This window comes from Macaca thibetana, chromosome 10 (genome assembly GCF_024542745.1).
Source record: "Macaca thibetana thibetana isolate TM-01 chromosome 10, ASM2454274v1, whole genome shotgun sequence".
Taxonomy (NCBI): domain Eukaryota; kingdom Metazoa; phylum Chordata; class Mammalia; order Primates; family Cercopithecidae; genus Macaca; species Macaca thibetana.
Genome location: NC_065587.1, coordinates 11,916,838 through 11,940,604, shown reverse-complemented (window position 1 = coordinate 11,940,604; position 23,767 = coordinate 11,916,838). Strand labels below are relative to the sequence as shown.

At 52.6% G+C, this 23,767-nt stretch overlaps 2 protein-coding genes and 1 long non-coding RNA gene across 6 annotated transcripts in view; 2 read left to right on the top strand and 1 right to left on the bottom strand.

The window, feature by feature from the left end:
* The first annotated feature begins 1,037 nt into the window (after positions 1–1,037).
* On the top strand, positions 1,038–22,273 carry APOBEC3A (apolipoprotein B mRNA editing enzyme catalytic subunit 3A). Its single transcript, XM_050806372.1, is given in 6 exon segments — positions 1,038–1,160; positions 2,482–2,635; positions 4,375–4,610; positions 4,612–4,667; positions 5,085–5,200; positions 21,937–22,273. Coding segments are annotated over 6 exon segments (606 nt in total). The 5' UTR covers positions 1,038–1,131; the 3' UTR covers positions 21,952–22,273.
* Positions 13,033–23,767, top strand: part of LOC126963734 (DNA dC->dU-editing enzyme APOBEC-3G) — a 105,490-nt gene continuing 94,755 nt past the window's right edge. Inside the window, exons 1-7 of one of the 4 annotated variants that reach the window (XM_050806300.1) lie at positions 13,040–13,371; positions 14,940–15,219; positions 15,427–15,541; positions 20,085–20,238; positions 20,829–21,123; positions 21,540–21,655; positions 21,937–22,273. In XM_050806300.1, the coding sequence (XP_050662257.1) occupies positions 13,186–13,371; positions 14,940–15,219; positions 15,427–15,541; positions 20,085–20,238; positions 20,829–21,123; positions 21,540–21,655; positions 21,937–21,951 (1,161 nt within the window). In that variant the 5' untranslated portion in view covers positions 13,040–13,185 and the 3' untranslated portion in view covers positions 21,952–22,273. Of the gene's footprint in view, positions 13,372–14,939; positions 15,220–15,426; positions 15,542–20,084; positions 20,239–20,828; positions 21,124–21,539; positions 21,656–21,936; positions 22,274–23,767 lie in introns of those variants that run through there. The other 3 variants (XM_050806301.1, XM_050806294.1, XM_050806293.1) reach the window with 3 other exon arrangements.
* Positions 21,056–22,734, bottom strand: LOC126963791 (uncharacterized). The gene is made up of 3 exons (XR_007729234.1): positions 22,667–22,734; positions 21,904–22,087; positions 21,056–21,115 (listed from the first exon to the last, which is right to left on the bottom strand). It is a non-coding gene; the product is annotated as an uncharacterized LOC126963791 (long non-coding RNA).

The following is a 23,767-nucleotide window of genomic DNA, read 5'->3' as shown; positions in this document are numbered from 1 at the left end:
TTATTAGGTACACTGATGCATAGGAGGATGCAGGACCTGCTCATCTCCCATCTCCACAGCCAGAGAAGACGCAGGACGCTAACAGACAGCCCAGGATGCAGCAGGTGCCAGGGAGCCTGGACCAGGCACATCCTGCACTGGCCACAGTGGAGGACATAAGGGTGGCTGCCCTTGAGCCTGCTCTCTGGGGCGCTGAGTGTTATTCAGGGCCTTTCTCCAGGGTGTGGATACCTGTCCTCTCACCTGCCCCCTAGTCTCCTGCCTTTCAGACTCCTGCGGCCCAAAAGGAGCAAAGTGGGGCCAGGTCTACATCCCCATTGTCACTCCACAGCGTCCGGTGGGTCAACTGTCAGAGTGGGCACATCAAAACCAAAGCTTGCCCGAAGGCATGGCAGAGAACTTCCTTGTTCTGATGCCCAGGGTGGGTGAGCTGGGGAGACCCTGGAACCCAAGGCTGAGGACCCAGAGGCAGGAGACGCAGGAGACGCAGGAGACACCCCAGGTCGCTGCTGAGCAAAAGTTGTCTTTTTCCTTCCTTCTTTTGTTTCTTTCTTTTCTCTTCTTTCACCTTTCTTTCCTTCCTTCTTTCTTTTTTTTTTTTTTTTTTTTTTTTGAGACGGAGTCTCGCTGTGTCTCCCAGGCTGGAGTGCAGTGGCGTGATCTCGGCTCACTGCAAGCTCCGCCTCCTGGGTTCACGCCATTCTCCCTCCCTCAGCCTCCCAAGTAGCTGAGACTACAGGCGCCCACAACCACAAACCCCTGGCTAGTTTTTTGTATTTTTAGTAGGACGGGGTTTCACCTGTTAGCCAGGATGGTCTCAATCTCCTGACCTCGTGATCCACCCACCTCGGCCTCCCAAAGTGCTGGGATTACAGGCTTGAGCCACCGCGCCCGCCCTCCTTCTTTCTTTCTTTCCTTCTTCCTTCCTTCTTTCTTTCTTTGACACGCGTGGCCTGAGTTGGAGAAGGGGTGGGGCAGGGTATCACTGACTCAGCAGCTTCCAGGTCGCTTTGATGATATATTAAGGCTCTCGAATCCTAAGAGAATGTTGGTGAAGATCTCAACACCACGCCTTGAGCAAGTCGCAGGACGCGGGAGGACATTGACCAGGAACCGAGAAGAGACAAGCACATGGACGGCAGCCCAGTATCCAGGCCCAGGTATGGGAAGCCCCTCTGAGCACCTCTGTGCCTCGCCTCCTCTTCGAGCTTTTCTGATGAGCACTCACCTCTCATCCTCAAACCCCTGGGGCCTCTCTTTTCCTCCTGACCCTCTCTCTGGACTTGGCCTCTTGCTCTAGGTTCCCAGTTTTGGTCTCTCCTTTCCTTTCCTTTCTTTCTTTCTTTTCCTTCCTTCCTTCCCTTCCTTCCTTTCTTTCTTTCTTTCTTTTCTTTTTTTTCTTTCCTTCCTTCTTTCTTTTCTTTTCTTTCCTTCCTTCCTTCTTTCTTTTCCTTTCTTTCTTTCTTCTTTCCTTCTTTCTTTCCCTTCCTTCCTTCTTTCCCCTCTTTCTTTCCCTTCCTTCCTTCTTTCTTTCTTTCTTTTTTTTTTTTTTTGAGACATTCGTTCTGTCGCCCAGGCTGGAGTGCAGTGGCACCATCTTCCTTCCTTTCCCTCTTTTTTCTCTTTATTTCCTTCCTTCTCTTTCTTTCTTCCTCTCTCTTTCTTTCTTTCCTTTCCTTCTTTCTTTTCCAGGATTCCTCGATCCCTGACTTTCTTTCTTTCTGCTCGGCTTTCTTGCTTTACTTTCTTGAGCTCTCACCCAGCCTCTTTCTTTCCCTTCCTTCCTTCTTTCTTTTCCTTCCTTCCCTCCCTCCCTCCCTCCCTCTCTTTCTTTCTTTCTTTCTTTCTTTTGCTGCTGCTTTCAGAGATTTTTCTTTTCTTTATGTCAGGATGCTTAGTGAGGGGCTTCCTTCCTTCCTTCCTTCCTTCCTTCCTTCCTTCCTGAACTTCCCCCATCTCAACTGCCTGAGAAGCACATTTGGGAGACCTCAGGGCACCCTAAGGGATGTGGAAAATCCTATGAATTATCCGAAAAGAAGTCCTGGCAGGTTCCTCTCCCCAGTAATCCCCCTCAGGAGGGTCACTGTCCTGATGCTGGATGTGGTAGGAGTTAACCCTGCAGGCAGGAGGAAGCCCCAGCGGGTCCATCTCCAGCAGGGATTGAGAGAGAGCTGAGCCAGGACAGGGGTGCATGGTGAGGCCAGGGAAGGAGACCCAGCTCTACCCCAGGGAGAGGGACTAAGCACACTGAGCTGACCCTGGGGAGACCCTGACAAGGCTTACACAGGCCGCAGGGCTGCAGTGATCTCCCAGTGAGCCCCAGAAGGGGTCAGAGGGGGAGGTTTGGAGGCGGTGCTAAGGGATGTGGGGAGCAGGGGGAAGGAGGGTGGGGTGCAAGGGAGGAAGTGTGGGGAGGGAGGAGGAGGCAGAGCAGTCCAGGAGGGCTCTTCCTCCTCTGGGCTTTCCCCCTGCTGTCCACAGACACTTGATGGATCCAAACACGTTCACTTTCAACTTTAACAATGACCTTTCGGTCCGTGGACGGCACCAGACCTACTTGTGCTACGAGGTGGAGCGCCTGGACAATGGCACCTGGGTCCCGATGGACGAGCGCAGGGGCTTTCTATGCAACAAGGTGACCAACTCAGCCACCTGCATCCAGGCTGGGCCCTCCCAGTCCATGGACATGCATAGGCAGAAGGTTCTGGGTGGTACCTGTGGTGTCCCGCAGAGTGTCTGTCACCTGTGCTTCCTGCAGCTGCTGCTGCTTGGCCCTGGGATTGGGGGCGGGGGGAACTTCGGCTTCAGTGACTCTCCATGGCCAGGTGGGGTGGAGTCTGCCTGACGGCAAAGTGCTTCCTGAGGAGCCTCCCAGGATCCCCTCACGGACGCAGCTCCCACCAGGAGCGATTTGGAACTGTGGGATTTGAGAACTCAGGGCCTACCTGACTCACAAGGCCGGGATGCCCCTGTGCCTGCTCTTTGGCCTCATCCTGCAGGGAGAGAGACTGAGGCAGGAGAGGCCGATCAGGGGTTCTGTCCGGCCCGGGGTGGAGTCCACAGCAAGGCCAGAACAGGCCTCATGTCAGGATGCAGGGATGTCCAGCATTTGGGGAGGAGCTGGGCCAGGCCAGGCTGAGGGGCCCTGAGCCAACGGGACTTTCTTCCCTGGACCCTACCCAGCACAGCCTCTGTCTGGAGAGGCCAGGTTCTGCTTGGCTCTGGTGCTGGAAACTGGGGGCTTCTCTGGGCTCTGTGAACTCAGTGTGGGCCTTGCTGGACCCACACACACTGCTTAGAACATCCTTTGAAGGGTGCCAGTCTCCATCACTGCCTAAGCAGTGGGACTCCCCCAGGAATGACCCACAGCTCCTTCTCAGCACAAACCGTGTCATCCACTCCACCATGCGATCCCTCTGAATGGAGTCCCTCCCTGTTCTTGTCCCCATCACAATCTTTGCTGCCCTGCTATCCCCAGTTTGACCAGTTCCTAGTCTTAGTGGAAAATCCTTTTCTCTGAAGTTTGGAGAAAATATCATATTTCTATAAGTCATGATAATGACAATTATCCCATGTCCCAGGGACCTTCCCATGTTGGAGTGAGTCTTGCTGGTCTTCCCTTCCCCACTACTTTTGGTGGCCTTTTGGCCTAAGTCTATATCACTTCTGGGCTCAGCACAGGTTGTGGCACAGAATGGAAGCTTCTAGAATTATGGGCCTGAGATGGGATGGCAGTAGGGGAGTTGATGAGTAGAGCAGGTCAATCTCCCCTCGAAAGAACCACACTCACTCAGGGGCATCAGACCAATGACCCTGGGGCTCTGCCAGCTCCTTGTCTCCCTCCCATCTCTGTAGCTTCTCCCTGCAGGGCTGGGCCTGGGGTGAGGGTCCTGAAGGCTCTGACCTTGGGTACAAAATTGAAGGGGGTTCCAAATGCTCAGTAACTAGAGAAAACACATTCTAATTTAATAATTAATGCAATATTTTAAAAAGGCAAATTTAATACAAATGGATCATGACAAATAAAACCGAAGATTTTAACGAAGACTGACAGGAGAGTGCTGTCACGTGTATATCGGAGGTGGGGCAAAATCAAACCTCATTGCTTGATCTGATTTAATGTTTTTGCTTATATTTCTGCATAACATTTGATTTGAGACAATATTTTGCTTATCAGTGGGCGATTTCACTGCATAACATTTGATATTTTTAATACTGCAGCGCCCGGCTAAATTTTGCATTTTAAGTAACTGGGGTTTTCTCGGACGACCCCTCTAAAGTTTTGTGCTGAGGCCCCCCTCCCCAGCCCCACCTGGTCCTGGCCCTCCCTCCCTGTTCACCACACATCACCTCACACTCTGTTTCCTTTTCTAGGCTAAGAATGTTCCCTGTGGTGATTACGGCTGCCACGTGGAGCTGCGCTTCCTGTGTGAGGTTCCTTCTTGGCAGTTGGACCCGGCCCAGACGTACAGGGTCACTTGGTTCATCTCCTGGAGCCCCTGCTTCAGGAGGGGCTGTGCCGGGCAAGTGCGTGCGTTCCTTCAGGAGAACAAACACGTGAGACTGCGCATCTTCGCTGCCCGCATCTATGATTACGACCCCTGTATGAGGTGGCACTGCTAAGCTGCGGGATGCTGGGGCCCAAGTCTCCATCATGACCTACGAGGGTAAGAATGGAAGGTTTGGGTGGGGTGGGGTGGGGTGGGTGGGGGCAGGAGAGGTCACTGGGAAGAAAAGGAGAAAGGCCTTGGTCCCCTGCCTGCAGAGACGATGGCTGCGCTGTGGGACCCGACTTTGCGGTCTATGGGAAGAGAGAGGCCAGACCAGGAGATGTGGGCCCGGGGAAGGCAGGGAGGGTGGCTGGAAGTGGAAGCAGAACTTGGGGCTTCCAGAAAAAATGAGAACTGGGCTGGCCCAGATCCCAGTGGGAAGGGCCTGATGAAGGAGCTCAGTCCCTAGGGGAGGGAGAGGGAAAGGAGGGACCGAAACCAGGACGTGGGAAGTCTGTCCTGAGAGTCACGGGCTCTTGGTGCCACCCCGTCCCCACAGCCGGAGTGTGACTTATCTCCCCTGTCCCTTTTCAGAATTTAAGCACTGCTGGGACACCTTTGTGGACCGCCAGGGACGTCCCTTCCAGCCCTGGGATGGACTAGATGAGCACAGCCAAGCCCTGAGTGGAAGGCTTCGGGCCATTCTCCAGGTGACGGCTTCCTCCCTCTGTCTGGTGCCCCATCGGCCTCCCCCTCCTCCCCTCTCCCCGGGCCTTGCCTTCCCTCTGCTCAGAGCCTCCTCTGGGTTCCTGCTCCCCCCAGGGCGCCCAGCTCCATCCCTCCCTTTCCTTCTCACAGCCCCCCTTTCTCTCCCACCTCCCGCATCCCTCCCTCCTCTCCTGTCATTGTCACTGTCCCCAGGCCCCCTCCCTGTGCCCTCTTTCCACTATCTCACCTCCTGCTCCATTCAACCCCACTGCTCTTCCAGAATCAGGGAAACTGAAGGATGGGCCTCAGTCTCTAAGGAAGGCAGAGACCTGGGTTGAGCCTCAGAATAAAAGATCTTCTTCCAAGAAATGCAAACAGGCCGTTCACCACCATCTCCAGCCGCTCACAGACACCAGCGAAGCAAGGTGTTCCTGACCAAGTAGATTTTTTAAAAATCAAGCGAATTAATTTTAATTGAAAATTTCTCTTACATTCTAAGTATATAATAGTAAGATTGTGCTCAATATTCTCAGAATAGTTTTCAATTTATTAATGAAATGATTAATTGGCTTTGTATCTAGACTAATAAAACATTAAGAATCTTCCATAATTGCTTTGGCTCAGCAATTGTATCATGAATTGCAAGTGCTTACATAAACACTAACAAATACAAAAAATTAGCCGGGCGTGGTGGCGGTCGCCTGTAGTCCCAGCTACTCAGGAGGCTGAGGCAGGAGGATGGCGTGAACCGGAGGATGGCGTGAACCCAGGAGGCGGAACTTGCAGTGAGCTGAGATCACGCCACTGCACACCAGCGTGGGCGACAGAGCAAGACTGTGTCTCAAAACAACAACAACAACAACAACAACAAGTTAGCAAATGTGTAGATGTCTTTCCTTGTGTAGTGGACCTGTAGTGGGGCAAAGGTCACACGACATCCCTCTGGAGCCAGAAAACTCAGCTAAACCTCACAGGAGAAGAACCTAAATGCAGACCCCACCCTCATTCACAGAGCTCCGGGCGCTGATTGGAAGGGACAGGCCCAGCAGTAAGAGGACAGCCAGCAGCTGTCTCCCTGTTGGAAAGGAGCCACACAAGTGCAGGCAGGGGCCCTCCGGAGCAGCCCTGTGTCCACCCCTTCCTGATTCCACCCCCTAGAGAGGGAGCCCAGGGGAGGCCGTGGCTGAGATCCAGGACAGGGCCAGTCAGCGGAAGCAGCCCAGGAAAGGGGGCAGGTGTCCAGGCTGGGCCCAGAGAGAGGGCTGGGGAGAGGAGCGGCCCAGGAGGCAGAGCCCAGCCACAGAGGGGAGGGGAGCTGAGCCCTGGAGACAGGAGGCTCTGGAGGCAGAGACACCAGGGCTAGGGCAGCAGGTGTCAGGGCTGTGGCTTCAGCTTGGGGTCTGTCCTGGGCCTTCCGTGCTGGTTCCCACCTCTGGGATGTGTGACTTATGTGCCTGATTACAGCAGGCGGCTCCCACCTCACGAGTTTCTGGAAAGTCCGCAGAAGCCGCGTAAAAGACCAAAAACCGGCCTCACACGCAGCTACTCCTGGGCAGAAACGACTCACTGCTTCCCTGGCCTAGACACACACAACGCACAAACACAACACACACAACACACACACACACACACACAAACACACACAAAACACACACACAACACACAAACACACATAACAAACACACACAAACACGCACACAACACAAACACACACACACAACACACACACAAAGACACACACACACCACACACAACACACACACACAAAACACACACACACAACAGCACACACAACACACAACACACAACACACACAACACACGCAACACACAAACATGCACAAGACACACATACACAACACACACACAACACACACATACACACAACACACACACAACACACACACACACACAAGACACACACAAACACACAAACACACACAACACACAAACACACACAAGACACACATACACACAACACACACAACACACGCACCCACACACAGTGACAGAGACTTGACAAAAAGAAACCTCCTCCAGGTGCCCCAGAGCACTCCAGGGCACACCCCAGCCCCGCCCTGAGCCTAGGACTTCCGCGTTTCCCACACAGGGGCGGGTGCGGGAGGGACCGGGTTGTCCAAGCCGCCCTTTGCTTGTGTCTCTGGGTTTGACAACCGCCCGAACTCCACTTGTTGGAAGTAAGTGATGAAAAACGTGCAGTCATTCTGGGAAAGGGGCCAGTGTAGGGGAGGCCAGAGGGGCTCAGCTGGTGAAAGAACCCCACAGTTAGTCATGTCACAGGGCAGGTCCCAGGGAGACCCGCCCCCTGTCCCCCAGAACCCCACCCCCCAAGGGCCCAGGCTCCCTGTCCCCTGGGCCTCAACTCACAGCTTTGCCCATGACCTGGGAGCCCTGTGAGTCCTGGTGAGGTGACTGGACACAGCCTCATGACACTGATGGGACCTGGGCTGGGAACTGAGAGCCTGTGGTCCCTCTGGGGTGTAGGGAGACGGGGCCCACAGTGGTGGCAGAGCCAGGACCTCGTACACAGCAGCATGGACTCCAGACCCAAGCGGGACCTCCATTCTGGTCCCAGGGTGACCCGGGCTGCATAGCCCAGCACCTGCCCAGGGTCCCTCTGCCCTGCTCTGTCCCTCAATATTCTGGACCCGTGCTAGGTACCTGCCTTGTCTCCACTTACAGGGGACCAGGGTAAATCTCGGGTGAAGCCTGCACCTGTGAAGGAGGCCATTCTCCCTGCTCCCATCCCTGCCGCCCACATGGGGAACCAGCTCCTTCCTGTCCCCGGGGACCTTTCCTGGGCTCCAGTGGAAACTCTAGCGGGATGTGGGGTCTTTCATTTTCCCTCAGTGTTGCAGAGGCTGAAATGGGGAGGGGCTTTCAGTCCCCAGAAAAGGGCACAATCTCTTTCCTTCCCTCCAGCTGGCCCAGGGACGGTGCACATTCTTATCCCAGTCACCCTGAGGACTGCAGCGCTGCTATGAGCCCAGAGTCACCGCCAGGTTCTATGGATGCCTTACACACTCTTTCCTGACCTCACCTCAAGAGGACCAGGAAGGGGCCAGTTCCCACTGGGTTTTTGCTGCCCTGAGAGAGTCAGTCTCCAGTGCACAGAGGAACGTGGGTGTGCAGGGTGGTGGCACTGGCAGGGGGGCACAGCAGTCCCAGGGGAGCCCTCCCTGTTGTTTCAGGTTGTGGCACTTATGGAAGATCCTGGGTCCAGGCGCTGGAGTAAAATCGTTCCCATGGAAGAGGTGAAGGTTGCAGTGAGCCGAGATCACACCGTTGCACTCCAGCCTGGGCAACAGAGCAAGACTCCGTCTCAAAAAACAAAACAAAACAGCATCTTAGAAGATGCAAAGACAGCTTAGAAGCTATCTTAAGAGCTTGAAGCGTGCTGCCATGCCAAAGAAAGCATTCCCAGTTCAACAAAACTCTTAGGCCGGGCGCGGTGGCTCAAGCCTGTAATCCCAGCACTTCGGGAGGCCGAGATGGGCGGATCACGAGGTCAGGAGATCGAGACCATCCTGGCTAACACGGTGAAACCCCGTCTCTACTAAAAAATACAAAAAACTAGCCGGGCGCGGTGGCGGGCGCCAGTAGTCCCAGCTACTCAGGAGGCTGAGGCAGGAGAATGGCGTGAACCCGGGAGTCGGAGCTTGCAGTGAGCTGAGATCCGGCCACTGCACTCCAGCCTGGGCGGCAGAGCGAGACTCCGTCTCAAAAAAAAAAAAAAAATGAGGCTAAAACAAAACTCTTAGCGAGCTTTCTTAATCTCATAAAAGGTTTCTAGATAAAAGGTTTGTCTACTACAAATATCTGCTAGATGGTAAAATCAAAGTCAAGAAAAAAGGCTGGCTCCCGAAACCCCAATCCAGCATTGGGTTAGAGGCTTCTGCCAACAGAAAAATGGGCAAAGGATATGCACAGGCAATTTATAGAAAATATGAAATAAGCAATAAAATATGCAAAATTGAACAGCCTTATTAATACACGGGTAAACACTAGTGGGAATATCACTTTGGAGAGTGTGGCAGATACTAAAGGTGGGCTCACCCAAATGAATAAAAATAAAACGTAATGCAAATAGTAACCAAAAGAGAGCAGCAGTGGCTATGCTAATATCAGATAAAACAGATTTTAACCAGATGTAGTGGCTCATGCCTATAATCTCAGCTACTCAGGAGGCTGAGGTGGGAGGATTGCTTGAGCCCAGGAGTTCAAGACTAGCCTGGACAACATAGTGAGACCCAATCTCTTAAAAAAATTTAGAGTTTAAATGATGAAATGTTATAAGACATGAAGAAAGACTTTTTTTTTTTTTGGTCGGAATTTCTCTCTTGTTGCCCAGGCGAGAGTGCAATGCCGCGATCTTGGCTCACCGCAACCTCCGCCTCCCAGGTTCAAGCGATTCTCCTGCCTCTGTTTCCCAAGTAGCTGGGATTACAGGCATGCACCACCACACCCAGCTAATTTTTTGTATTTTTAGTAGATATGAGGCTTCACCATATTGGCCAGGCTGGTCTCAAACTCCCAACCTCAAGTGATTCTCCCACCTTGGCCTCCCAAAGTGCTGGGAATAGAGGTGTGAGCCACCGTGCCCAGCTGGACATTATATATTAATAAAAGTTTTAAGGCATCAAGAAGTATAACAGTTCTAAAAATTTACACACCAAGGCCGGGGTATTGACTGATGCCTGTAATCCCAGCACTTTGGGAGGCCGAGGTGTGCTGATCACCTGAGGTCAAGAGTTTGAGACCAGCCTGACCAACGTGGTGAAACCCTGTCTCTACTAAAAATACAAAATTAACTGGGTGTGGTGGCCCATGCCTGTAATCCCCGCTACTTGGAAGGCTGAGGCAGGAGAATCGCTTGAACCCAGGAGGCGGAGGTTGCAGTGAGCCAAGATCTTGCCATTGCACTCCAGCCTGACTGACAGAGACTCTGTATCAAAAAAAAAAAAAAAAAAATTAAATTACACACTTAATAATAGATCATCAAAATATATGAGGCAAAAATTAACAGAATCGAGGGAGAATTAAAGTTCTACAATAATTGGAGACGTCAGTGCTCGATGCTCAATAATGGACAGATGTTCATCATTGTTGACCGGATGGTCTCGAATGGGGCTTGTCTCTGGATCCGTCAATCCCTAGGCACTTTGCTTTAGGAGGCAACCAGATAGAAAAAAAGGAAGGAAATAGAGAACTCAACACAATAAGCCAACTAGATCTAACAGACATATACAGAACACTTCACCCAATGACAGCGGATAGCCACTGTGGAAAACAGCACGGCAGTTCCTCAAAAAACTAAAAATAGAATGGCCAGATGATCCAGCAATTCCACTGCCGGGTGTACACTCAAAAACATTGAAGGCAGAGTCTCAAAGAGATATTTGTACACCCACGGAAACAACCCAGGTTTTCATCAATACGTGAATGGAGAGGCAAAATGTGGTCTACACATACAATGGAGTGTTATTCAGCCTAGAAAAGGAAGGAAGTTCTGACCCATGCTACAACATGGATGAACCTTGAGGATATTATGCTGAGTAAAATAAACCAATCACATAAAGAGAAACACTGAATGATTCCACTTACATGACGAACTTAGAATATTCAGAATGGCCAGCCCAGTGCAGTGGCTCATGCCTGTAATCCCAGCACTTTGGAGGTCCAGGTGAGCGGATCACCTGAGGTCAGGAGTTTTGTTGTTTTTCTTTTTTTTTTTTTTTTTTTGACAGGCTGTGTCATCCAGGCAGGAGTACAGTGGTGTGATCTTGGTTCACTGCAGCCTCTGCCTTCCCGGCTGAAGCAATTCTCCTGCCTCAGTCTCCTGAGTGGCTGGGATTATAGGGGCCCGCTACCATGCCCAGCTAATTTTTTTTTTTTTTTTTTTTTGACAGAGTCTTGCTCTGTTGCCCAAGCTGGAGTGCAGTGGCATGGTCTCGGCTTATTGCAACCTCTGCCTCCTGGGTTCCAGTGATTCTTCTGCCTCAGCCTCCTGAGTAGCTGAGATTACAAGCGCATGCCACCACCTCCGGCCATGTTTTGGGTGTGTTTTTAGTAGAGATGGGGTGTCACCATGTTGGCCAGGATGGTCTCAATCTCCTGACCTCGTAATTCTCCCACCTCGGCCTCCCAAAGTGCTGGGATTACAGGGGTGATCCACCATCCCTGGCCAATTTTTGTATTTTTAATAGAGACAAAGTTTCACCATGTTGGCCAGGCTGGTCTCGAACTCCTGACCTCGTGATCCATCGGCCTCGGCCTTCCAAATTGCTGAGATTACAGGTGGGAGCCACCTCACCCGTCAGGGTCAGGACTTCAAGATCAGCCTGACCAACATGCCGAAACCATGTTTCTACTGAAAATACAAAAATTAGCCAGGCATGTTGGGATATGCCTGTAATCCCAGCTACTTGGGAGGCTAAGGCATGAAGAATCGCTTGAACCCAGCCCTGGGCTGCCTCCCCTCTGGCTTCCCTGCCACCCAAATCCCAGCCAGGCTCTTTGCCCTGCTATGTGGTCGCCCTACAGCTGCTTCTGAATGTGCCGCCTCCCCCACCTGCACCAGCCCAGGCCCCCTGCTGAGATTCTCCCTTAAAGTCATGGCCGGGTTGGTGCTCTCCGCCCTGGGAGGGTGCTCCCTCTGTGTGCTTCCCACCATTCCTGAGCTCAGGAACTGGGAGAATTGAACCAAAGGATGATTGGAGCAATCAGGTATTTTGTCCTCAGCACTTTGATGAAATTTCTGTAATATTTACTTTGCTTAAATACAGTCTTAGGAGAGGGTGTGGGGGCAGGAATGGTCTCTGAAGCACATGATAAATCATGTCATCCAAGGATGACTCCATGGTGAGCAGATGTCCCCAGACAGGTTCCACTCTAAGGTCACTCTTCATCTTTTAGAACATGACCAGTGGCCCAGTGCGGTGGCTCACACGTGTAATCCCAACACTTTGGTAGGCCAAGGTGGGTGGATCATGAGGTCAGGAGTTTGAGACCAACCTGGCCAATATGGTAAAACCCTGTCTCTACTAAAAAAAATACGAAAATTAGCCAGGCATGGTGGCGCATCTGTAGTCCCAGATACTCAGGAAGTTGAGGCAGGAGAATCACTTGAACCCGGGAGGTGGAGGTTGCAGTGAGCCAAGATTGCGTTGCTGCACTCCAGCCTGGGTGACAGAGTGAGACTTCATCTCAAGAAAAAAAAAAAAAAAAAAAAGAACATGACCAGTAACATGGAATGTGAGAAAAAAATGCAATAATCAGGAGAAATGCTCCTTTAAAATTTAGTGAAAAGAGAGCCCAGTCCTCAACAGCTTTCCCTGCAGGGCCCGTGATGCAGAGGCAGAGGCTGGACAGGGCTGGCCTGGAAAGGGGCCCCAGCTCCATCTGTCCCCAGCTCTGTGGCCTGGGCAGGTTACCCCGCCTCTCTGTGCCTCTGGCACCTCCTCTGTAAGATGGGAATGGCCCCTGCCGGCCTAGGGCAGCATCACAAGAGCTCACATCCCTCGCAGCACTTAGAAGAGTGGCCTGGGCCTCAGAATTCAGTTCTACCATGACTTTAAAATAATGTTAACATGCAAAGTGAAACATCAGGAAGGAATTGAGCTGAAAGGTTAAAAGCTATTTTTTTACGGGTGAAGAGTTTTATTCTCTTTTGCATTTTCCTAATGGGTTGGAGAGTGGGTTGGCAGAAATACTAGGAGAGTGGGGAATGTACCCCTGGAAAGGCCAGAGTTGGACCTGAGCTGGGAGAGATCGCCCCAGTTGGGAGAGATCGCCCCAGCCCTGGCGCCCCTGCCAGCATCCCCGCCTCTTCCTCTCCCCTCAGTCTTCCTGCCTGGGAAGACAGCACAAATTCTCAGGGCTGTGGAGGTGTGGGGGAGGCCCAGGGCCATCCCAGGAGCTGTGTTCAGTGGACATGAGCCCCAAGGACTCCAGGGAGGGCTCTCTGTATGGGACGGTTTCTCTCTTGTGCCTTCAGAAATCCGATGGAGCGGATGTATCAACGCACATTCTACTACCACTTTGAAAATAAACCCATCCTCTATGGTCGGAGCTACACCTGGCTGTGCTACGAAGTGAAAATAAGGAAGGACCCCTCAAAGCTCCCTTGGGACACAGGGGTCTTTCGAGGCCAGGTACAACCCAAACTTCAATCAAATCACAGGCAGTGTTGCAGGAATTAGAGGACTGGAGAGACTGATATGGGTGAGACAGGAGGATTTATTTAGGTGCGCCAGCTCAGTAGACTCACATCCAAAAAGGCTGAGCCCTTAACAAAGACAGATTGAGGTACTTATAGGCAAACTTACAGAAGCAGAACAAAGGCAATTAATCAAACAGTGACAGGTCACATAATGTGTAGCATAACTGATGACTTGGCATAACTTGTGGCCTTGTATACCTGGTGGCCTAGAAGCTATGTCTAAAGAAAAACAGGAGCTGGCTAAATACAGACATTTGTAAAATATAGTTATAATTAATGGTTCTGGAAAGGAGAGACAGTAAAGGAATTTGTCTTTTTAAAAAATTTTTTTTATTTTCTTCAACCTTGCTCTGGAGGGGTGTGAGGGTGGTGTCTGGAGCCCATTCCTTTGGCGTTGACTTTTCAGGCAGTGTTATCTTATAACTGTCCTTGGAGTGAGCTGGCTAGGTGGAGGAAAACTAGTTCTTTTCTTTTTAACCCGTGCTACAGCAGGACCTAAGCAGCTGGGAATGCAGAAAACACAACAATAAGGAAAATGCCCAGGGGTGGGCTCTCAATTGTGTATTTTTTCCCACACTTTTTTTTTTTTTTTTTTTTTTTTTTTTTTTTTTTTTTGAGATGGAGTCTTGCTCTGGCGCCCAGGCTGGAGTGCAATTGCACAATCTCGGCTCACTGCAACCTCCACTTCTTAGATTCAAGCGATTCTTCTGCCTCAGCCTCCTGAATAGCTGGGATTACAGAAGCCCACCACCACGCCCAGTTAATTTTTTCTATTTTTAGTAGAAACAGGGTTTCACCTTGTTGGCCAGGCTGGGGAATTCCTGACCTCAGGGGATTCACCTGCCTTGGCCTCCCAAAGTGCTGGGTTTACAAGCATGAGTTATCATGCCTGGCCACGTCCCAGATTTCTTTTCTTTTCTCTTTTTTTTTGTTTTTTTTGAGACCAGGTTTCCCTCTTGTTGTCTGGGGCTGGAGTGCAATGGCTCACTCAACTTCCACCTGCCGGGTTCAAGCAATTCTCCTGCCTCAGCCTGCGAGCTGCACAGTCACGTGGGGGTGAAGGTTGTTGCCAGAAGCTCAGGGGATGCTCCAGACAGAGTGGCCTGGGATGTCGGGTCACTGCTGCTGCATGCCACGAGGACAAGAGGAAGCAGGAGTTTAGTCTGACACGCTGCCCTTCCAGATAGAAGGCAAGGGACAGAAAGAGGGGCTGACGTCACCCTTGAATAACCACAGCAGTGACACCCACAAAGGTGCAGTCCCCACAGCCTCACAGCTGCGTGTAGGTGCCACCTCTTAAGGCCATTACCATAGCAATTAACACTGAACATGAGCTTTGGAGCAGACAATCACTCAAACTAATCAGGGGGATGGAGGAAAGGAGCTTCAGTGGCAAGATCCCCTGGGCTCCTGTGCTGGCCCCTCCTCCCACTGCACCAACCCTGCCCTCTCCTCCTGCTCCCCCTCTCAGAGCATCCCCTGCCCCTGCTCCTCTCCCAGGTGTATTCCAAGCCTGAGCACCACGCAGAAATGTGCTTCCTCTCTCGGTTCTGTGGCAACCAGCTGCCTGCTTACAAGCGCTTCCAGATCACCTGGTTTGTATCCTGGAACCCCTGCCCGGACTGTGTGGCGAAGGTGATTGAATTCCTGGCTGAGCACCCTAATGTCACCCTGACCATCTCTACCGCCCGCCTCTACTACTACTGGGGTAGAGATTGGCAGAGGGCGCTCTGCAGGCTGCGTCAGGCAGGGGCCCGAGTGAAGATCATGGACTATGAAGGTGAGAGGAGGAGGGGTCAGGGGAGTGTGAGTGGGTGGAACAGCATGAGAGATGGATGGATCTGCAATGCCATGGCTGGGGGTGTCCCAGGGCAACCTACAGGGGCAGGGCCAGGGCTGACCACAACTGACCACCAGGAGAGCAGGCCTGGGAGGGCAGGACCAGGGTCAGGGGAGAGCCTGACTGCTTCCCTCCTCTTCGTCTCAGAATTTGCATACTGCTGGGAAAACTTTGTGTACAATGAAGATCAGTCATTCATGCCTTGGTACAAATTCGATGACAATTATGCATTCCTGCACCGCATGCTAAAGGAGATTCTCAGGTGAGGGTCTCCCTCTGGCCTCATGGTCTCTCTCCTCTCATCTCCTGCTCATCCTCCTAAGGCCTCCCTTGGCCAGGCCCTCCTGCCCTCCCTCCTGACCCACTGCCTGCCCTCATGGTCACACCGCCTTCCCTTAACTCCTGGTGCTCCCTCCACACCGCCTCCTCCCTGCTTTCCTGGGCCCTTCCTGTGAGTGAGAGGCCCCTTCGGCCTCCAAGGCACCAGGGTCTTGGACTAGAGGAACAAACAGCAGGACAGGGTGGCCTGAGACACCAGCCGCTGCCCTTCTGTGACATGGGGGCAAGAGGAGGCAAGAACTCAGCCTGCCAGGGAACAACTCTGGGCAGGAGATGTGGAAGGAAGGAGCTCAGTGTGGCGGCACGCGTGGCATCCTGGGGGGACATCTGAGGGCCATCCGCACCTGCTATTCCTCCCTCCAGTGGTGGCCTCTGAGTGTGAAGGCATGGAGGGAAGCAGACACCTGCCCCTCACTCTCCCTCCCTACCACATAGCTGCTGGGTGGGGGCCGTCCCTGGGATGATTCCTGAGGCCAGGATCCAGGGATCCCTCTGGAGGTCCTCCTACCCAGGTGAGAAAGCAGCATGGAGTGAGGCCTGCACTCAGATGGGCCTGGGAGGTCACTCACCGAGCCGGTGTCTCCTGGAACAAGGGCCCTGGAAGATAGAAATAGAAGCCAAGCCCAGGACTAACATCAGGGCCAGGACAAGCCTGCCAAGGAGGCTGCATGTGAAGCCCCAGATCAGGGACCACTGTGCACTCTGCCCGCGGGGCCTCTGCTGCCCCTTCCTGCCTGGTGGCCCTGCTGGGCCTCAGCCCTGGCCTCCCCCTGCCCCAGCCCCAGCCCTAGGCTCTCTCCCCTCTGCTTCCTCTGCCACCCCCACTCCCAGCCAGGCTCTTTGCCCTGCTATGTGGTCACCCCACTGTTGCTTCTGAATGGGCCGCCTCCCCAACCTGCCCCAGCCCAGGCCCCCTGCTGAGACTCTCCCCTGAAAGCCATGGCTGGGCTGGTGCTCCCCGCATTGGGAGGGTGCTCCCTCTGTGTGTTTCCCACCATTCCTGAACTCTGGAACTGGGAGAATTGAACCAAAGGATAATTGGAGCAATGTGGAATTGTGTTCTCGGCGCTTTGATGGAATTTCTGTAAGATTTACTTTGTTTTAATACAAAGTCTTAGGAGAGAGTGTGGGGGAGGGAATGGTCTCTGTACCAGAAAATAAGTCATTTCTTCCAAAGATGCCTCCAGTGTGAGCAGAGGAGGATGCACATGACCCCAGACACAGGCTCCTCCTCCGTGAGCACCATTCGCCTTTTAGAATGACACCTGTAACCTGGAATGTAGGAAAAAATATGATGATCAGGAGAAATGCTCTTATTTTAGGCTGGGCATGGTGGCTCACGCCTGTAATCCTAGCACTTTGGGAGGCTGAGATGGGTGGATCACTTGAGGTCAGAAGTTCAAGACCTGCCTGACCAGCATGGTGAAACCTCGTCTCTACTGAAAATACAAAAAATTAGCCAGGCGTTGTGGTGGTGCCTGTAATCCCAGCTACTTTGGAGGCTGAGGCAGGAGAATTGGTTGAACCTGGGAGGCGCAGGTTGCAGTGAGCTGAAATCGTGCCATTGCACTCCAGGCTGGGTGACACAGTAAGACTCTGTCTTAGAAAAAAAAAAAAAAAAATGAAGAGTAGCCTTGGCCTGGAAATTCGGTGTGATGCCAATGTAAAAATAATAATCATCATCATCGGACCGGTGAAATGGGAGGAAGGAATTGAGCTGAAATGTTCAAGCAGTTGTTTTAAGGTGAAGAGTTTTATTGTCTGTTGCATTTTCCTAATGGGTTGGGAGATGTGTGGCAGAAAAACTGGGAGGTTGAGGGTGTCCCATTGGTAGAAGAGAGCTGGGGTTCCAGCTGGGAGAGGTCACCCCAACCCTACCGCCCCTGCCAGCATCCCCTCCTCTTTCTCTCTCCCAGTCTTCCTGCCTGGGAAAGCAGCAGACATTCTCAGGGCTGTGGAGGGATGGGGGAGGCGCAGAGCCCAGGGCTGTCCAGGGAGTGGTGTTCAGTGGGCATCAGCCCCCAGGACTCTGGGGGTTGTCTCTGCATTGGCGGGTTTCTCCCTCGTGCCTTCAGAAACCCGATAGAGGCAACGTATCCACACACATTCTACTTCCACTTTGAAAACCTACTGAAAGTCACAGATCAGAACGAAACCTGGCTGTGCTTCACCGTGGAAGTTATAAAGCACCACTTAACTGTCTCCTGGAAGACGGGCGTCTTCTGAAACCAGGTAGCACCAAAGTCTTAGTTACACCCCAAATAGGAGCTAAGCAGCTGGGGGTGCCGAAAACACAACAATGAGTGACGTGCCCGGTGTGGGCTCTCCTGTGTGTACTTTCCTGCCACATGTATTTTTTTTTTTTTTTTTTTTTTTTTTGAGATAGTCTTGCTCAGTCACCCAGGCTAGAGTGCAGTGGTGTGATCTTGGCTCACTGCAACCTCTGCTTCCTGGGTTCAGGAGATTCTCCTGCCTTAGTCTCCCGAGTAGCTGGGATTACAGGCGCCCACCACCATGCCCAGCTAATTTTTTTTGTATTTTTAGTAGAAATAGGATTTCATCATGTTGGTCAGGCTGGTTTCAAACTCCTGTCCTCACGGGATCCGCCCCTCTTGGCCTCCCAAAGTGCTAAGATTACAGGCATGAGCCATCGAGCCCAGCCTCCTCCCACATTAAGTCCGTGGCCCAGATCTTCCTCCCTGACTCTCCTGGGATCGGATGGTGGAGGGGGTTTGTCTCTTCCCAGAAGGCCTTGCTTAGAGCCCAGCACCCTCACTCTTGACTTTCTTTCCCAAAATCTTGTCATGGAGCTGTGCGTCCGGAAGTCCTCGGAAACAGCAGCTGTGGGAAGCGGGGGCTGTGGTGTCCGGCACTGTGTCTGGGCCAGTCACTGCTGGGCTGGTGGGGCCGCCCCCGCCACTGCCCTGATTCCTCGATGTCAAGGACACATCATCACAGGATGGTGAACCCTTGCTCCTCACCGTGCTGCCCCCATAGGGGCCACTGACCTCCCACCCACCCTGTCATGTCCCACCCACCCCTGCAGCCCCCACTGCCCAGGCAGGAGACTTTTCAGAGTGTGTTCAGGGAGGGAGCCGCCTGTGCTCTGGGCAGGCCTGGCCTACAGCAGTGCTGGCCTCGGAAACGCCCAGGACTCAGGACTGAAGCACAAGTGTTTCCAGTTCCCACATGCTAAAAAAGTGACAAGAACTTCTCTTCGAGCTTTTCTGATGAGCACTCACCTCCCACCCTCAAACCCCGGGGGCCTCTCTTTTCCTCCTGACCCTCTCTCTAGACCTGGCTTCCCTCTCTAGGTTCTCAGTTTTTGTCCCAGCGCTGGTCTCCCCTCCGATGGTGCCAATTCCAGGTCTTCCCCCTCCTGGGGCAGGTGCACAGGGAGCCTGAAAATCCCAGTGGATAATGGTGCTGTGCCCCAGCCAGTGAAGGTGGTTGGAGAGGGGATCCTCCTCACTTGTCTTTAAATGAGCATCTGCTATTTCTTACAAATGTTCCATGTCTCTGGACTTGGCCTAAGCCCTTTTATGTTCAGTGTCGTCTCATTCTCCCTAATATTAACGAAAGGGGGTTGCTTGTAGGACCACTTTTCTTTGAGGAAGCCTTGTTTCCTTTTCTTGAGAACACAAAGTGAGTGAGTGGTAGAGCCCAGATTCATACCCAGGTCCACTCAAAATGATGGCGAACAGAGATTGATTGATTGATTGATTTCTTTTCTTTTCTTTCTTTTCTTTCTTTCCCTCTCCTCTCCTCTCCTTTCTCTCTTCTTTTGCTGCTACCTCCAAACACCGATTTTTCTAATTCTGGTTATGTCAGGATGTATAGAGAGGGGCTGGGAGAGGCCTTCAAGGTGGGGCTGGTGTTTCCAACCCAGGAGTCCTGAGCTGCCCCGTCTGGCCTGAGAAACACGTTTGGGAGACCTCATGGCATCGTAAGGGATGTGGAAAATGCTATGAATTATATGAAAAGAGGTCCCTGCCAGGCTCCTCTCCCCAGTGATCCCCCTCAGGAGTGTACCTGCCCCGATGCTGGGTGTGGTAGGAGTTAACCCTGCAGGCAGGAGGAAGCCCCAGCGGGTCCATCTCCAGCAGGGGCTGTGGGTAAGCAGAGCCAGGACGGGGGTGCATGGTGAGGCCAGGGAATGAGACCCAGCTCTACCTCAGGAAGAGGAGCAGGGTCCTCCCCGGAGGGCCTGAGCACACTGAGCTGACCCTGGGGAGGCCCTGAAAAGGCCTAAACAGGCTCCAGGACTGTGCTGACTTCCTGATAATCCCCCAGAAGGGGTCAGAGAGAGAAGATCAGTGGCCCCCACAAAATGAGTGGAAGCCCCTCCTCTGACAGGTGTCTCAGTATATGGGGAGCAGGGAAGGATTGGGGGGTGCAAGAGAGGAGCAAGGGGTAGTCCCAGGAGGAGTCTTAGGTCTTTTGGTTTCCCCCACCTTTGTCCACAGACACTTGATGGATCCAGACACGTTCACTTCCAACTTTAACAATGACCTTTCGGTCCTTGGACGGCACCAGACCTACTTGTGCTACGAGGTGGAGCGCCTGGACAATGGCACCTGGGTCCCGATGGACCAGCACTGGGGATTTCTATGCAACCAGGTGACCAGCACAGTCACCTGCATCCAGGCAGGGTCCTCCCAATCCAGGGACATGCATGGGCAGAAGGTTCTGGGTGGTACCCGTGGTGTCCTGCAGAGTGTCTGTCACCTGTGCTTCCTGCAGCTGCTGCTGCTTGGCCCTGGGGTTGGGGGGGGAAACTTTGGCTTCAGTGACTCTCCATGGCCAGTTGGGTTGAGTCAGTAATTAGAGAAAATGCAATTTAATTTAATAATTAATGCAATATTTTAAAATGCAAATTTAATGCAAATAGACCACAATGAATAAAACTGAAGATTTTAACAAAGACTGACAGGAGAGTGCTGACCCGTGTATATCGGAGCTGGGGCGAAATCAAACCTCATTGCTCCTGATCTGTTTGTATTTAATGGACAATATTTTGCTTATCTTGGGATTTCTGCATAACATTTGATATTTTTAATACTGCAGAGAAAATCATGCATCCTAATAACTGGGGTTTTGGCGACTCCTCTAATTTTGTGCTGGAGGCCCCCGCCTCCCCAGCCCCACCTGATCCAGGCCCTCCCTCCCTGTTCACCACACATCACCTCACACTCTGTTTCCTTTTCTAGGCTAAGAATGTTCCCCGCGGTGATTACGGCTGCCACGCGGAGCTGTGCTTCCTGGACCAGGTTTCTTCTTGGCAGTTGGACCCGGCCCAGACGTACAGGGTCACTTGGTTCATCTCCTGGAGCCCCTGCTTCAGCTGGGGCTGTGCCGACCAAGTGTATGCGTTCCTTCAGGAGAACACACACGTGAGACTGCGCATCTTCGCTGCCCGCATCTATGATTACGACCCCCTGTATGAGGAGGCACTGCGAACGCTGCGGGATGCTGGGGCCCAAGTCTCCATCATGACCTATGATGGTAAGAATGGAAGGTTTGGGTGGGGTGGGGTGGGTGGGGGCGGGAGAGGTCTCTGGGAAGAAAAGGAGAAAAGCCTTGGTCTGCTGCCTGCAGAGACGATGGCTGCACTCTGGGACCCGACTTTGGGGTCTATGGGAAGAGAGAGGCCAGACCAGGAGATGTGGGCCTGGGGAGGGCAGGGAGGGTGGCTGGAAGTGGAAGCAGAACTTGGGGCTTCCAGAAAAAATGAGAACTGGGCTGGCCCAGATCCCAGTGGGAAGGAAGTGCCTGATGAAGGAGCTCAGTCCCTAGGGGAGGGAGAGGGAAAGGAGGGACTAAAACCAGGACGTGGGAAGTCTGTCCTGAGAGTCACGGGCTCTTGGTGCCACCCCGTCCCCACAGCCGGAGCGTGACTTATCTTCCCTGTCACTTTTCAGAATTTGAGTACTGCTGGGACACCTTTGTGGACCGCAAGGGACGTCCCTTCCAGCCCTGGGATGGACTAGATGAGCACAGCCAAGCCCTGAGTGGGAGGCTTCGGGCCATTCTCCAGGTGACGGCTTCCTCCCTCTGCCTGGTGCCCCATCGGCCTCCCCCTCCTCCCCTCTCCCCTGGGCCTTGCCTTCCCCTCTGCTCAGAGCCTCCTCTGGGTTCCCTGCTCCCGCCAGGGCGCCCAGCTCCGTCCCTCCCTTTCCTTCTCACAGCCCCCCTTTCTCTCCCACCTCCCGCATCCCTCCCTCCTCTCCTGTCATTGTCACTGTCCCCAGGCCCCCTCCCTGTGCCCTCTTTCCACTATCTCACCTCCTGCTCCATTCAACCCCACTGCTCTTCCAGAATCAGGGAAACTGAAGGATGGGCCTCAGTCTCTAAGGAAGGCAGAGACCTGGGTTGAGCCTCAGAATAAAAGATCTTCTTCCAAGAAATGCAAACAGGCCATTCACCACCATCTCCAGCAGCTCACAGACACCAGCGAAGCAAGGCGCTCCTGACCAAGTAGATTTTTTAAAAATCAGAGTGAATTAATTTTAATGGAAAATTTCTCTTATGTTCTAAGTATATAATAGTAAGATTGTGCTCAATATTCTCAGAATAGTTTTCAATTTATTAATGAAATGATTAACTGGCTTCATATCTAGACTAATAAAACATTAAGAATCTTCCATAATTGCTTTGGCTCAGCAATTGTATCATGAATTGCAAGTGTTTACATAAACACTAACAAATACAAAAAATTAGCCGGCGAGGTGGCAGGTGCCTGTAGTCCCAGCTACTCAGGAGGCTGAGGCAGGAGAATGGCGTGAACCCGGGAAGCGGAGCTTTCAGTGAGCCAAGATTGCGCCACTGCACACCAGCCTGGGCGACAGAGCAAGACTGTGTCTCAAAAAAAAAAAAAAGAAAAACAAAACAAAAACAACAACAAAAAACGTTAGCAAATGTGTAGATGTCTTTCCTTGTGTAGTGGACCTATAGCAGGGCAAAGGTCACATGACATCCCTCTGGAGCCAGAAAACTCAGCTAAACCTCACAGGAGAGGAACCTAAATGCAGACCCCACCCTCACTCACAGAGCCCCGGGCGCTGATTGGAAGGGACAGGCCCAGCAGTAAGAGGACAGCCAGCAGCCAGTCTCCCTGTTGGAAAGGAGCCACACAAGTGCAGGCAGGGGCCCTCCGGAGCAGCCCTGTGTCCACCCCTTCCTGATTCCACCCCCTAGAGAGGGAACCCAGGGGAGGCCGTGGCTGAGACCCAGGACAGGGCCAGTCAGCAGAAGCAGCCCAGGAAGGGCGCAGGTGTCCAGGCTGGGCCCAGAGAGAGGGCTGGGGAGAGGAGCAGCCCAGGAGGCAGAGCCCAGCCACAGAGGGGAGGGGAGCTGAGCCCTGGAGACAGGAGGCTCCAGAGGCAGAGACGGAGCCCAGGGCTAGGGCAGCAGGTGTCAGGGCTGTGGCTTCAGCTTGGGGTCTGTCCTGGGCCTTCTGTGCTGGTTCCCACCTCTGGGATGTGTGACTTATGTGCCTGATTACAGCAGGCGGCTCCCACCTCACGAGTTCTGGAAAGTCCGCAGAAGCCGCGTAAAAGACCAAGAACCGGCCTCACACGCAGCTGCTCCTGGGCAGAAACGACTCACTGCTTCCCTGGCCTAGACACACACACAACACACAAACACGCACAACACACACACACAACAACACACACACACACACCACATACAACACACAAACATGCACAAGACACACACACAAAACACACAAACCTGCACAAGACACACACAACACACAAACATGCACAACACACACACACAACACACAACACATACACACACACCACACACACACCACACACACACAAACACATAGCACACACACACAACACACAACACACACGCACAACACACAAACATGCACAAGACACACACAAGACACACACAACACACAAACATGCACAAGACACACACAACACACACAACACACACACAACACACACACAAACACACACACAAACACACAACACACACACATGCACAAGACACACAACACATGCACACACAACACACAAACATGCACAAGACACATACACCACACAAACACGCACAAGACACACATACACACACAACACACACACAACACATACACACAACACACAAACACGCACAAGACACACACACACAA